The following is a 15,771-nucleotide window of genomic DNA, read 5'->3' as shown; positions in this document are numbered from 1 at the left end:
CGTGACTGGAACCCAACAAACACACTCAACAAATATTTCTTGAATAAATGGATAAAATAGATAAAAATTGGGAGAGGGGAAGGGGTTTGGGTTTTTTCTTGAAAAACCACTTGCCGGAGCGCCTGGGTGGCGCAGTCGGTTAAGCGTCCGACTTCAGCCAGGTCACGATCTCGCGGTCCATGAGTTCGAGCCCCGCGTCAGGCTCTGGGCTGATGGCTCAGAGCCTGGAGCCTGTTTCCGATTCTGTGTCTCCCTCTCTCTCTGCCCCTCCCCCGTTCATGCTCTGTCTCTCTCTGTCCCAAAAATAAATAAACGTTGAAAAAAAAAAAGAAAAAAGAAAAACCACTTGCCAAATAAAACTTGCACTGCAAACCTGCTGCTGGATGGCCAGGTTTCATGTGCGGGCTGAGCCTGTTCCTTCCCAAGGAGTCCCTCAGTCTCCTGAGCCACTGTGGGCTGTCTTTGTTTCTATTCTGTGAAGTCAGGTGCTTAGGAGTTCTGGGATCTAATCTGAACCCTGTTAAGAAACCGCTGTTACCTTTTCTGTTTCTAAATTAGAAAAATAATATGATCCTGCAATCTAATTCTTTCATATAATTACTTAAGCCAAATCAAAGTTCCAAGGAGATTATTTACTACAAAGCAATGACGCTCCCTGGTGCCTTCAGGCAAACTCCAACATAACATTCTATTCCTCCAGCATTTGGGGAACACTAGGCCCTCTGCTTCCTCCTTTCTAAAAAAAAAAAAAAAAAAAAAAAAATTCATACATCATTCCCATAATAGAAGTGAGCAAACTATAAGCAGCTCCTTACAGCACTCTCCCTTAAAGCGTTCTAGGTTGATGTCGATTTTCCTGAAGAAGCAAACCAAACAAGTCCCAGCCTGCACACTGAGTGGCCTTCTAACTTGGCAAGTCTTTACTCTGTTTACCCCAAAGGACTGAGACCTATTGGTCTCTGAGTTTCTTCTTCCTTTATAATAAGTGGAATTGTTACTTAATGAATTTTAGCTATGATAAAAATAGATTCTATTTGTTTCTGAGAATTGCTAAGTCTCGGGGCCTGGTGTTTCTCTGTAAGATCTTCGCATGTGAATTTCTATTCATGGCTACAATATCATGAGTCAGGTAGTTCATGTCATAGCTGAATATCACAGACCAGATTCTAGAACAGATACGTATATATGAATAAATATAATAGCACTAGTAGTGGACATTTACTGAGGGCTTGCAGCGTGCATGACTTTGGGCTAAGTGCTTTATTGCAATACCTCATTTAGTCTCATGACAACCCTATGGAGTAAATACATCCCAATTTTTCAGATGGTGAAACTGAGGCTTTTAGAGATTAAGCTGTCCAAAGTCCACAGGCAGTCAAGTGAAGTAGGCAGAATTTAAAAACCCAGCAGTTTGACACCAGTGCTTACCAGTTTAACCTTTGCCATAAAAGCTCCATGCTGTGTTTCTTGGTTTAATGCTTAAATACAGGGAAGGCTTTTCAGGTGCCCAGGATTGGCAGAAGAGGAGACGGGAGCGCTTCGCCACAGTGCGGTTGTGAGGTAACCTCTGAATTTCAGCTGATGTGTTTTTCTGTTTCAATTACCAGGAATAATCAGGAGAGGGTTGTAAAAATGTGTTTTAAAGTGTTCCTATGCGAAAATCACCTGGAGAAACTGTTTTATCAGCAAAAGGAACAAGATGCTGATACTTCAAGAGAAGGACTTCAGTTCAGATTTTAGAGTCCCAGCCATGCTGTCACCATTTTTCATCTTCCCTCTCCCTCTGAGCACATGACTACGGGCTGTCAGGGCAATGGTTATGTCGCCTAGGCCTTGGGCTGCACAGTCTAACACAGGCAAGACCACTCCCACCTTATCAGCACAGGATGGTTTGTTTCGTTTTGTTTTTTCACTTTATTTTCTTTGATAAGGCATAAATTTTCAATTCTCAGTTTTGGCTATGGGCAATCTGGAAACAGCTGTGCATGAATGGCAGGGAAGAGGGGAGTCCCCGCAGGTACACACTTTGTTTCATGGCTGAATTGCTACCCAAACAGTCCTGGACACAGCGCCCCACAAATTATTTTTCCTTTAAACTGATTTTTCCAGTTAGTTCTGTATATTAGTTACAGAGTCCTATATTATTTTCCCCATAGGGCTTTCCTGCTCCTGATTCCTAAACAAGCTGATAAAAACTCCATTTTCTCCACAGAAATATTTAGGTTGTTGAGGCTTTCTCTTACCATAATTACTTCCTGAAAAATGCAGTGGTCAATTTTTCCTGAATATTTTTACATTAAATCGGGCACACAAAACTTGGCCCTTGATATTTGAAGGCTGTAAAGTAGATTTCTGGCTTTAAAGAGATGACTGGTTTCTATTACTTGCTTTCTGGGTTGGCTTCTTATTGATTTGATTAAATCTCCCTACCATTTAAATGAGGAACTCTGTGTGAAAACAAGAATTTCTTATGACCTGAAGAAATCATTTCTTATTGAAAGAAATCATCTATTTCACTCCTCGACTAAGTACTTCAGGAATTGGAGCAGGTGAGGAGAAAGGTCTTGGCAATGGTAGTTTGATGAGAAATGAATTAATTCGATTATTTCCATGGTGTGGATCAATAATAGTCAGCCTCGCAGAGGCCCCTGGCCTGAAGGCAGCTGGATAATCAATAGGATCACACAGAGGCTTCTCCTCCCCCAGCAGCCTCTCTGATCTTTTCTGGGCGGACTCTTCACGCCTGTGTAATTCTAATTTATGTCAACTAGAAATCAAAGAAATTCCAAGAGGCTTTGGTCATAGGACATTGGGGTGGACCTTTCAAAATCTATTTGCGTCTATTCCTTCAGTAATGTGGCCCCCACAACCCTCCTGGCGCCTCTAGAGGCCAAGGAGAAGGAGCCTCCTCCCAACAGAAGGGCAGCTACCTGGTCCCGGCCTAGGCAGAGGGGCGGCATTAGGTAAATTGAGGTACACTTTCTCCTTCCTATCTACAACTCTCCAGGGACATAAGAACAAATAGGCTTTTTAAGCCAAATGCTTTGCCAAGAGTGGCTCCCTCAATAACGCTCTTTAATGATACCCCAGACGCTGGCATTTTCAAATCAAATGAACAGTGTGTAAAATTAGTTCTGCATGAAGTTTAAAAAAAAAGAAAGAAAGAAAGAAAGAAAGTGAAAGGGAGCTTTTAAAAGCTCCAGCATTTCTTCATCCAACTGCTTTTCACAAGGGTTTGGCATTTGAGAATTGCTACATTTATGATGTTATTCGCTGCTCATAATTCAGGCCCTCTGTCTCCGAACTTCTGTATTAACACACACTGCAGAGGTTTCCACCACGACTTTTTATCACCGAGGTTTCCCAAACCAGCCAGGCTGCCTCTGGCGAGGTCTGGTTTCTCAGCCAATGCCATGCCACTGGGCTCCCTCCCTTCTCATCAACCCTGTTACCCCAAACATTTTTCATTAACCTTGAACATTGCGTTTCCATTTGCCCTACAGCTTTCCCATGATTTTTTTTTTGTCCTTTTCAGTTTTGTTCTCCATCCAAACGGCCTTGTAAGAAATGAGGAAAATATCCTATTATGAGAAGAAACAGATCTATATGGACTCTAGAATTCTACAGAATATTCTATTCTAAGGTTGTGAAAATATTCTCTGACCAAAACCACCTACTGTCTATAATTGTGGAAAGCAGAGTAAACATATCACTCTTATTAGAGAGTCCCGTTGATTATACAAGCAGTTTTAACTAAATCACCAAATAAATGCGTGTTAAGTTGATAGGTGATTTTGGGTCAACTCTAATTCCCAAGGTCAAGTAAGCCTTTGAACAGTCTTTAAGAATATAAGTTCACCCCAATTCATCAAAGCCGTCTCACACAGCGTTTTCTTCTCTTGGTTCTTACAATGCACTGAAGTTTAGGAGATTAAGTGGCGTCGGCTTTAAAACTCAAAGTAATGCCTCTAACATGCTTATCCATCCAGCAATCGGAACAGCTACTCAAACACGGGCTTCTTAACGCACTTCCTAGTTTTACAAGTGTTCAGGGAATGCTGCATTTGTGGAATGGCTGGAGGACTCCTCCCTACAAGTCACCAATGTTGTAGCCAAACAAGTTGTCTGACAGTCTAAGCGCACGTTGCTTGTATCTGCTAAGAATATGGTGAATGTTTCTCATCTGTTCTTTGTTTACCAAATGAGAGAGAGAAAGAACAGGGAGACGGAGGAAAACACCTTTTCCTACAACAAATGCAATGCATTTCGTCATTCTTTCAATTCCTCAAAAGCCCAAGTGAGGAAAAAAGCTCAAGTTCGGTAAAGTATAGCTTCCAAATTAAATATAAGTGGCCCCAAATGAAACTGGCTGTGTGTGAAAGAAAATATAACTGCCTTCACTATTTCGCAGAACTACAGGATCGCAGATCACAAGCCCGGGACACAAAGACATCACAAACCCCATCTTTCCCCCAGCGCAGGGATCCCAGTGACAATATTCCTGACAAGGGGGTTAATGGTGTAGACCATTGAGGTTTCTTGCTCCTCCTTTGGATCCAGTTGGTGTGCAGAAAGGGGAAGAGCTCAAATTGATGACTTATTAACGGTTAGCAGATTTGGTTAAGGGACAGAGAGAAGAGTGATAGACCCAAATAGTTTTGTTCTTCAATTATTGGTTGGCACAGATGCTCACCTTGAGATAAATCGTGGGTCTTCATGTCCATATGCTGATCATGATTTCTCTGTGTTTTCTATTTTTATTCTTATTTTTCTCCACTATTTTCTTATTACTCTCTTTTTGTTTCCCTGCCTATTTGAATTGTCTTCTCTTCAATTCAGCCTTTTCTCACCCTGCAAATCTTTCTTTATCCCTACACCCTGGTTAGTAAGTTGATTCTAAATACAGATTGTCCTATGGAGGCATTAGTTTTCCTTTGTTGAGTATGTAAAAAAAAAAAAATGTAATTTTGACATCTTAGTATAGAAAATAATAACCTTAATTTTAACTGAGGAAAAAGTAAAAGGGCAGCATCTTTTCTAATCTTAGTTTATTTTTTCCTGTCTAATTTCCTTTCAAAATCAGATAGCAGGCAGTACAAGTTTTTCTCATTTGGAAATTTCAAATATCAAAACACAGGTTAATATGACATTGATGATAAGAATAATCAGTAGAACTGAGTATTTTATATATAACAAACATGATTATTCTAAGGGCTTGGTATATGTTCATTCACTTAAATGCTCACAGAACTCTACAAGACAGGTACTATCATTATCTTCATTTTACAAATGAGGAAACAGAGGCACTGAGTAACTGCCCAAGATAACACTAAGAGCAGAGCCCAGATGTGAACCTAACTCTGGCCTCTGAACCCATGCCCTCAACTATTAACCTCTTTGTTACTCACATTGTTACTTTGAGTCTTGATAAAAATTTAAAATCTGGAGACAGATTGCATAACACAAATTTTGAAAGCTGAGTAGCTACTTACTCTAGGTTTCCATCCAACTAAATCAACAAACAAGCGATTATGTGCAAGGCTTTATTTGCACTTTGTGGGTGGCTTGGAAACTTCTTCTGTCCTCACAGAACCTCTTGTGTCTGGTTCTGAGCTGCCCTAAGCCTAACGACGCCAGGCAGTAAGGCTGGCCCCAGCATCCTCTGGGCTGGGCCGCACCACAGCAGGCTATGGGCAGACAGCATGGTGCTGGAGCCAGAGGCTCTCAGAGCAGTTCAGTGGTTGGAGACAGGATTCAGAGGCCGCCAGAGGAAAGGACTAACGCTCTCTCAGGGAGCCCACTAATCAGAACAGCCTCCCCATCCCATTTTGGACTAATTTGCATCTGGGTAGAAAAGGGTCCTTTCCTTAACTTAAAATAAGCAAAATGCTGGTCAGCAAATATGTCGGAAATAATCTTCTCCTGTACTAACTGGAACATAAACTTTTACCATTCATCTCTGAAGGTGGAGCTGACCTCAACAAATCTAAGGAGTACAGACTAGAAATATGGTAATTTCTAAGAGTGCTTGTGGATATACAGATCCGTTTTGAACGCATACATTTTGGCGTCCTTGGTTCAGGTAGTACCCAGGTAGTAGCAGTTTCTTCTGGCAGACATTGAGCAAAGCTGCTGTCATTGTTTAGCGTTTCTAGAATACTCCACCTACTGTAGATTCTTTAACTTGTTTTAAAAGAAGTCTTTAAAAAAAAAAAATTTTATTTTTTAAGTAATCTCTACACCCAACATGGGTCTCGAACTCACAACTCTTGTGAGATCAAGAGTCACATGCTCCACTGACTGAGCCAGACTCCTCAGACTCCTCAGACTCCTCAGAGGAGTCATTTTAAAGTGAAAGGGTTAGTAGCAGCATTAGGTTAGTTAGTGGTGAAATCTGAGGGAGACTTGCAACCCCTGGGTCTAAGTGCTGTTGCTTAGTAACAAAGTCAGCCAGCTTTTTAGGCTGGGCTGAGAATATATAGTAAAATCTCTCTAAACATAACTAACTGGCAAAGGCCTAGTATAAGCTGGGATTTTAAAGCATTTAAAGCATTTGGAGAAAAGAACTAGGTCAATTAACAAAAATGACAAAAGCACACAAAGGATTTGGGCCATTCTTCTATTGGCCCCCAAATTTGGTACATTTAGAAAATGCATGTCCTTTGAGAGACATATATATTTAGTTTCACTCTCTTTTGCTAGATCTGTCCCTAATCACCAGTTGCAAAAGTAGCACACATGTGTAAATTATTATAAGATGCTAGCACTTTCTGAGAAAGTGTCTGAGGTGGATCTGTTCCCAGGGGGCAGACCCCGTGCCTGGAGACGGCACCCAGGGTGTGCCACGGGCACTGGGCCCAGACCCTGGAGACCTGTGGTAAAATCTTGGATGACAGGCCTCAGGCCAGGGTCTGGTCTCACTAAGTCTCCATTTTCTCCTGTTCATAGCACAAATAACCACTTCTTAGACTTACAGGGGAAACATGGAAGCATCTCGGTAGTACTTGGTGATCAATACAGATTTTTATCATTTTCCTTCGTAGTCTTCAAGGGCCCCATATTAAACGTGGCACAATTTCCCAAACTCACACTCACATCTCTGGCCAGCACCACACACCTTCAGTGGGACCTCTGGGACCATTTCTCATCATGTACTAAAAGTGACATCTTAAGTGCAGAAAGGCACAAATTCCCACATAATATTCCCTCACTGGCCCTTTCTTGCCCCCAGATGGCCACAATACATACATGTTGAGCACTGAAACCACACACTTCAAATTGTGAAAAACCAGTTTGGCACTGTTCTTTCCACCTTACTGTTGCAGGAAACTTGGAATCCAGAAAAGAATTTTACCGTTAGACCCTGCACATTGCTGTGTGATGTGCAAACACTTTTAATTTTGGTCCGTGGACTTAGGGACAGGAGGCCAAATATAATTTGTGCGTATGATTGCTTTTCCTTTCTGCATAAGCACAAAATTCATTTTTAAATAGAAAAATGCAAAAATAACCTCAGATTAGTTTAGAAAACCAGGCATCTTGCAATGCATAACTGTAACAGTACATGTATGTGCACGTACACATACATACATATAGGGGGAGAGAGAGAGAGAATATGATAGAAAGCTATTAACTACCAACTTGATAGGTAACTCTTACTTTATCACATCTCATCAGTCCCAAATATCTTAGAGATTTGCTGCTCTGTGCAATCAGGGTGGCTCCTTGATCTGTAATTTCTTTACACCATCCAACATCCACAGTCTCTATTGTCATGCTGTACCGGCCAATGGCTATCAGTGCTGCAGAGAGGGACAGAAAGAGAGAAAGCAAGCATAAATGTTAGCAGTGTATGGGATCTCTATCTTATTATGACTATTTCTCTCATTTCCTCAGTAAATTTGTTCCTGAAATGTTGTGTGTAAATGAATGTTTTGTAAACGAAATTAAATTTGAAATGCTTTAGGAAAGCTTGCTCTATGACAAACCCTTTCACAAAGTGAATAATCATTCCATAATTCCCCTTTCATTGGAACACAGCTTCTTATCAGTTTTACTCATTACAAGGTTACCTGTACTTTCAAACATTCATATCTGCAGAAGGAATAAATTAAAATGAATTATATATATAATGTTACAGAAAATGCTGAGTAGAAACTAAACTTTACCCAAGATAACTTTAATAAATTTTTTAAAAGAAAAATCCATGTAAGCACCATTTTGAGGTGTATTATACCACATATAAATTTCTTTACCGATTGGCATAATTTTTTCCAGCTGTTCACGATCTGTAAAATGTAAGACTATATAATATTTTTCACATTAGTCCTTCTTGGGACTGTTAGGAATTAAGAGTACATTATACATACAGTTGAACTTAATTGGTGCCATGCTACAGTGCGGTAAAGGGAATGCATTTGTTATGCTGAATTTCCTCACCATTATCAGAAGTCTTCCTTCTATTAACATATAAAATGAAGCCTGTCATCTGAAAACTATCAGTATCTCTAGTCTTCTTGACTGTTTAGCATTGGACCACTACTAAAGGGCAGATGCTTATCCCATAATCTACGATGTGCACCACTTATCACTGCTCCATTACCCAGCACCCTGTCAGAGCGACCAATCAGTGAAGTGGCTCTTTGCTACGGACTTCTGACTTGATAGACATGCACACCTCTACATTTGTGGAGCAGAAAAACAGATTTCAATACCTCCAGCCCGAATAAGTTCATGGTGCATTGGTTTGTAAAAGAAAACCCTGAAAACAATGCCACACATTTTAAAAAGGACAGAGAAATTGTTTGCTAATTATTTCCTCATTCTAAGATAGGATGAGTTGATTTCTGTGACATTAAAGGCGGATGATATTTTCCAATTGACTAGATTGATAAGAGCAGAGTGAATTACTCACATAAATAAATGTTAACTCTTACAGCTCACAGAAAAGAACTTGGCAAAATCTCTTTGCCAATTACCTCAGTAATATTTTTTTTTACTAGAAAATTCATGCCTATGATTCAAGTATCAAAGCACTCCTAAGTAGCCTGATATTTAAGGTTTACAAAAACACCCATCATCTCAGTGTATTCCAGTGAAAATGCGATGAAGGACACAAATTTTTTTTTTCCTAGAAATTCCTCATGCCATGAATTTGTTCATGCTTTCACCTTTGCCCACCTACTTCGACATTTGTTATTTTTTTTTAATTTACTTAGAAAGAGACAGCACAAGCAGAGGTGGAAAAGAGAGAGTGGGAGAGAGAGAATTCCACCCAGGCTCCACACTGTCAGCTCAGAGCTTGACACAGGGCTTGAACTCACAAACCATGAGATCATGACCTGAGCCGAAATCAAGTCAGATGCTTAACCGACTGAGCCACCCAGGCGCCCCGCTAGTTTGACATGTAGTTTTCAAGGAAGTGGAGCAGGGTAGAGGGGGTTTTGCCAAAGGTTTGCCAAGTGGTCTGAATGATATTTTGTGCGTAGGCTAATCCCATCGGTGTCCCTGCCCTAAGAAAGCCATGATCTCTGGCACCATCATAATTTCACTAGTTATGCTATCCTAAGGATCTCCTATGATGACTGAAGTAGAATATACATAAAATTTCTTTCAATCTCAAACTGTAATTTCAGAAGATGACAAATCACAAGTTGCAGAAGGCCCCAGGTTGGTAGATTGTGGACTTTTATTTAGGTTTGAGGCTAGAACATGAAAGCCCTGCCCCGGACAGAAAAACATAAAAATAATGATCTGAGAAGTTTTTTAGAAGCTGCTTTATAAGCAAATGAAGAGTCAATAGCTTTTGATTCTAACTGCTAAGAACACTGGTGTTTATTATTTCCCTTTTTTTCCTTTCTTGTCCAAATTAAAATAAGCAGTAAACAAGACAACTGAAGATAAATCAGGGCATTCTATGTTTGTTTGACACAGCTCTATACCGTAAAGTAAGAACTGAACTTTATTATTCCTTAACTTGTTCATTTATTCAGCAAACACCTCCTGAGTACTTGCTCTAGAGCATTTTGTCTAATGTCTATTGACTATCCATGGGCTAGGCACTGGGCTAGGAATTTTAGGCAATTATTTCATTAAATCCTCTCAGAAACCCTATGAAGTTTTATTATTATTTCCATTTTAAAGATCAGAAAACTGAGTCAAAGAAAGACTGAATGACCTTCCCTGTCACAAGACACTAAGTGAGGGATAATAGGCTGAGAATTAGGCTCTCAGTCCCGGCTGCACATGAGATCTACTAAGTCAGAACCATGGGGCCAGTCACCAGGCAGTTCTAACATGCTGCACCACTGGCGTGTGGAAGTGGAACCGTGGGTGTGACATGAGGGGCCTGTGCTAGGTGCTGGGGACAGAAAGATTCAGAGCTCAGAGGCCAGCTGAGTGGGGTGGAAATGAGGAACACCCAAGTAAATAGTGACAATACAATGCTCATCCCCCCTCTCTTCCCATTCCTATCTCATTCTCGCTTCTCAGATCTCAAGTCAAAGGTCAGCTTCTCAAAATGGATCACTCTATCATTTGCCACTACTGGAAACGCTATTATTAATTTGTTTGGTTATTCACTTTGTTGTAGCCCATCTCTCCCATAAGTATGACAGCTCCTATTCACTGCTGTATGCCCAGCCCCTAGCCTGTGCCTGGTACGGAGGTAGTTCTTAAAAGTATTAGTGGAACGCACCAATGACTGGAATATGGTTTGGGTCTACTACAGAAGCATGCCAAGGGGGCACCGGAGCCCCTCACTCTTCAAGGGAGAAGAGAAATCATAGGAGCTCTCATGGAAGAGCTGAGCTAGGTCTTGAGGGATGAGTAAGGATTCTCTAGGAGAACAAAGGAGCTTGGGCAAGTATGCTGGGCTAAGGAAACAGCATATGTAAGCATAGAGAGATGTGAAAGGGTAGGGCAGCTGTAGGCCATTCTGTGCAGCTGAAATAAAAACAAGGCCAAGAGGTGGCAGGATTTATTTCAGAAATATTTATTCAATGATTAATGACACTGGAGTAGGTATAAGAGACACAGAGTAGCAAAAACAAGCAGAGTCCTTGATGTCCTTTAACTTACATTCTAGTAGGAGAGACAGGTGTGAAGCAAATAAACACACCACTATATATAAATCTAAATTGTAACAAATGTTCTGAAGGAAACTGACTGATTACTTTAGGAATAACACTTGCGGGGGAGGGGGGGCAGGGGGTGGGCACTAGGGAGAGTCTTCCTGATGAAGTTACTTTTAATCTGTCCAATAGCCCTGCAAAAACAATACTCATTTTATGGTAGAAAACTGAAGTTAAATACTTTAGCCAGGCCCCACCCCTACTAAGTGGCAAAACCAAGGTGCACACCGAGATAGTTTGGCTCCAAGGCCAGTGTTGGTTCTACCATAGCAGCACACGGGTGGTTGAGGAGCCTGCATATGTACAGAATGTATTTTCCCCTTTACCACCATTCAGGACTTAACCATTACAGCTTGCAGGGAGCCAAGTAAAACACGGTGACCATAAAACACGGTCCACCAGAATCTGTAAATTCCAGAATATATAGAACAATTTACATCTTTGTGACTATATCCTACCTTTGAATATTTTTTCATTGTTCTTCACAAGCTACCCATGACACTTGTAGTGTGGTACAGTCTCAAGTTCATTTCCAGGCTCACTACTTAGTAGATGTCTGACCTCAGGATATTTCACTTTTCTGAGTCTCAGCTTCCTCACTTGGACAATGGGGATGTTGACTATATGTCCTGCTTACTTCACGGGGTTGGTCTGAGGTGCAAATGACATAATACATGTAAGGGGCTCGGCACTACATAAATGGCATGATTTATGTGATATTTTCCCAAAGCATTCTACAGTGGTGCAGTTGATATAAAATGAAAAGACTTTAAAGAGTTTTGAAAAATAAAATGCTCCGGGAAAATGTGAGCATTATATAAGTATTTAGTCATTATGTCACTGCTAGAGCTCCTGAACTGCCTACTCTCTATTGGTGATCATGAACTTGTAGATTGCACCTGGGATGATAGGGCTGCAAATGTAATGTGTGATTACTACCTTCACTAGGGGCTGTTGACACATTACAATGATATTTATTGAGCCTTGAAAAGAGATAAATTATGCAAGACTAATTCCTAATCTCAATGCAGTTTGACTATACGTTTTTATGTGCTAAGTACAACTAACAAAAATAGTTAAATTCTAAAAAAAATTACACAAGTTAAAAAAATATAAGTTACTTATATCATTATCAAGAAAATACATTAACCCCCTAAAAGGCATTTCCATAGACAGAGAAAGTGAAAACCATGAGCACATATATATTAAATTTTGACTAAGAAATTCCATTTCCAGGGGTGCCTGGGTGGCTCAGTGGTTCAAGCATCTGCCTTCGGCTCAGGTCATAATCTCGCGGTTTGTGATTTTGAGCCCTGTGTCAGGCTCTGTGCTGACAGCTCAGAGCCTGGAGCCTGCTGCAGATTCTGTGTCTCCCTCTCTCTCTGCCCTCCCTCTGGTTGTGCTCCGTCTCTCACTCTCTCAAAATAAATAAACATTAAAAAATTAAAAAAAAGAAATTCCATTTCCAGGAATATACCCTGGAAATATACTTTTTGAAAAAGATACTTTTAATAATACTAGGAACTTTTAAATCATTCAGTGAAAAAAGTAAAGGTGCAAGAATTTATATGGTGTGCTATCACCATATAAAAGAGAATACAATTAAAAAAAACCACTTACAAATCTGCTCCTTTGTGAAAAAGGAATATGGGAGAGAGAAACCAGGAAATACAGAGACTGTTTAAGTATACGGGGTTGGTGGGAAAGGGGAGGAAGGAAGGGGCATGGAATGTGGAGGTGGGGATTTGAGGAGGGAGGGACACTTCCTGGAGTATCTCTTTGGATATAGCTTCGACTGTGAATCATAGTAATGTTTAACATACCTCCCAAAATAAAAAAAAATTAAAACTAACAAGGATGTAGGGGAATGGGAAGTAGAATACAAACAGTAACAAATGAAGCTAATTGTATTACAAATGAAGAGCGTGACCCAGACAAATAAAATAACCACACAGAAGAGGATGGGAATTAAGAATTCAGTCACTTTGGAAAACATTATTTTGGCAGGATATTGTAAGGTGAAATCCAAAAAGAACTGTCAGCAAACATTGTATTCCAGTTAGTAATTCTATTTCTCACAGGGCTATGAGGTAGCAATTCAGTAACTACTTTATGTGTAATCTAGGATTGTAAATGATGAGAGCCAGTCTTTTTACTGTCAGAGAAAGAAGTTATAAATAAGAAAAGGGGAGAGGCTTATAATAAACCCTGTGGTATTGATTTGGAATCAGAGGTACTAGAATGAACTGTTGGTTCATAACAGATACACAGATATAGAAATAACTAATAAATATGATGTATGTGCATGCATGGGTTAGTATACATGCATATATTCCCTATCTTTTCAGCTGAGAGAGACTAGGAGCAATGACACTCTAGTAGCAGTGATGTACAGGCACCCAGATCTTGATTTATAAATATCATTCTCTAATAAAAAGAATTAAGTCTTCTTATAGAAATGGTTGATTCCTGCACTGGGGCAGGGAAATACAAGATAAGTCTGAAACATCTTGTGATATCAGAAAAAACAGGTGCTTAAAAGAGTGAGGGCATATCAAAACGACACAGGATCCATTCAGAAGAAGCTGCCAATGGCCACAGCTGGAACAATGTGAATCTCAAAATAAATGAGTGTATTGGACTATACTTGAGAAAACCAAATAAGCATCCACAAATCCATATTCATAGAGGTAGAAAGATAGAAGATGGATATACAGTCAAGGAAGGACAAGTCTTCCTTACAGAAAAATTCCAATGAATCAATTTGGAAAGAATGGGGGAAATACAAAAACATCATTAGGCAAAGACCGCAGTAATAACTGTTGCAGTCCAAGTTCACAAATGGATGCTAAAATCAGTGGGTGAAAGTTTTGGGAGAAACAGAATAATAGCATAGTGCCAAAGATATTTATCAACTGCAAAGGGAAGTCAGTATAATTACTAACATCACAGTGGAGAGACCCAGCAGCCATCACCTTAACCAAATGACCAAGGTTAACATCACCAGTAATAACACATACAGACATCACATGTACCACCTGATCACTTCTTCAGTATTCTTGCCAAAATAATCTCAATCCAAACATCACACAAACCTAAGCTGAAAAACATTCTACAGGTCTAGAGGGTAAGGGTAATGAAATATAAGAAAAGAATGAGGAAGCATCAGAGATAGGAGGAGACTAAGGAGATAGGACAAGCAGATATACTGTGAGATCCTGGATTGGATCCTGGAATAGACAAGAAAATTAGGGGGAAAACTGGTGAAATTCAAATAAGATCTATAACTTAGTTATCTTATTGCTTCAATGTTAATTTCCTGGTTTGATAATTATACTATGGTTATAGGAGTTGATCACACTAGAGGTAGCTAGGTGAAGGGTATTATGTGAACTGTCTACTAGTTTTGCAACTTTTCTGAATTCTACAAGTATTTTGGGGTGTCTGTCTGGCTCAGTCAGAAGAGCATGCAACTCTTAATCTTGAGGATGTGAGTTCGAGCCCCACACTGGGTTTAGAGATTACTCAAAAATAAAATCTTAAAAACAGTATTTGAAAATAAAGAGTTTAAAAGCGTAGATAAGCTAGCTAACAGACAACCAGTGAATGAACTAAGGAGAGAACTAAAATTTTCTAAGTGAAAGCAGGTATTACTTTCACAGCGAACAATCTGATATATAAATGTTACAACTAAAAATACATTTTTTTCTTCATAGGAGGAAGATTAGTCACACGAGTGCATTAACAAGTAACCTGCATGTGCCATTTTGTCCTTTCCAGTTCTATTTTCTGCTATGGATCTATGTACCTGCAATACAATCAGAAGAAATGCCCTGGTGCTTGAAAGAACTAGGGTTAAAATTTAACAGTGGGATTAACATCTTTCATGTAATACTTGGAAAAAAGGATTTGCAAAGAAATTTCTTGGCATGGATACAAAGAGATAAATATGAAAAGCACTCTTCTTTGTAGATGCCACAGAAGCCCCCAAAACAAAGAAATGACACTTTCAGAGACATTCGTTGTTGTGTGATGGTCTCTGGGAAGGCTCCCTCCACCCTGCAGGGACTATAGCAGTGGTTCCTAGCCCTGCCAGTTCAGGAGAATCACAGGTGCCTAGAAAAAGTACAGATGCCTGAGTCCCACCCCTGGAGATTCTGACTCAGGAGAAGCCATAAAAACTCCTGTGATCCCGATGTGCAGCCAGGGCTGAGAACCACTTGAACAGAATAACCTGTAACTCGGGCAAAGTCAGTCAACTAAAAACAAAAGAACTAATTTTCAAGGATATAAGTAGCTTTGTGTTCTGATATTTTAATACAACTTTGTCTCTCAAACAGTAGCGACTTCTTGTACACAATCCAATACTTTTTAACTTCTGTATTTCTAATTTATATCCTTTCCTTCCATTTTGATATATTACTATTAAATTCCTCCTATCATTTTTTTTAATGTTTATTTTTATTTTTGAGAGACAGAAAGAGCACGAGTGGGCAGGGGCAGAGAGAAGGAGACACAGAATCAGAAGCAGGCTCCAGGCTCTGTGCTGTTAGCACAGAGCTCGATGCGGCGCTCAAACCCACAACTGTGAGATCATGATCTGAGGCGAAGTCAGAAGCTCAACCAACTGAGCCATCCA

General features: G+C 39.9%; 1 protein-coding gene across 1 annotated transcript in view; it reads right to left on the bottom strand.

Annotated features, from left to right (window-relative positions):
* FBXL17 (F-box and leucine rich repeat protein 17) overlaps window positions 1–15,771 on the bottom strand; it is a 504,442-nt gene that overhangs the window by 14,249 nt on the left and 474,422 nt on the right. Inside the window, exon 9 of the mRNA XM_040492981.1 lies at window positions 7,660–7,802. Within this exon, the coding sequence (XP_040348915.1) occupies window positions 7,660–7,802 (143 nt within the window). The remainder of the gene's footprint in view (window positions 1–7,659; window positions 7,803–15,771) is intronic.

The sequence above is a fragment of the Herpailurus yagouaroundi genome, unplaced genomic scaffold (assembly GCF_014898765.1).
Source record: "Herpailurus yagouaroundi ecotype Mexico unplaced genomic scaffold, PumYag 29, whole genome shotgun sequence".
NCBI classification, from domain to species: domain Eukaryota; kingdom Metazoa; phylum Chordata; class Mammalia; order Carnivora; family Felidae; genus Herpailurus; species Herpailurus yagouaroundi.
The sequence above is the reverse complement of the archived record's forward strand: the minus strand, read 5'-3'. Positions and strand labels throughout refer to the sequence as shown.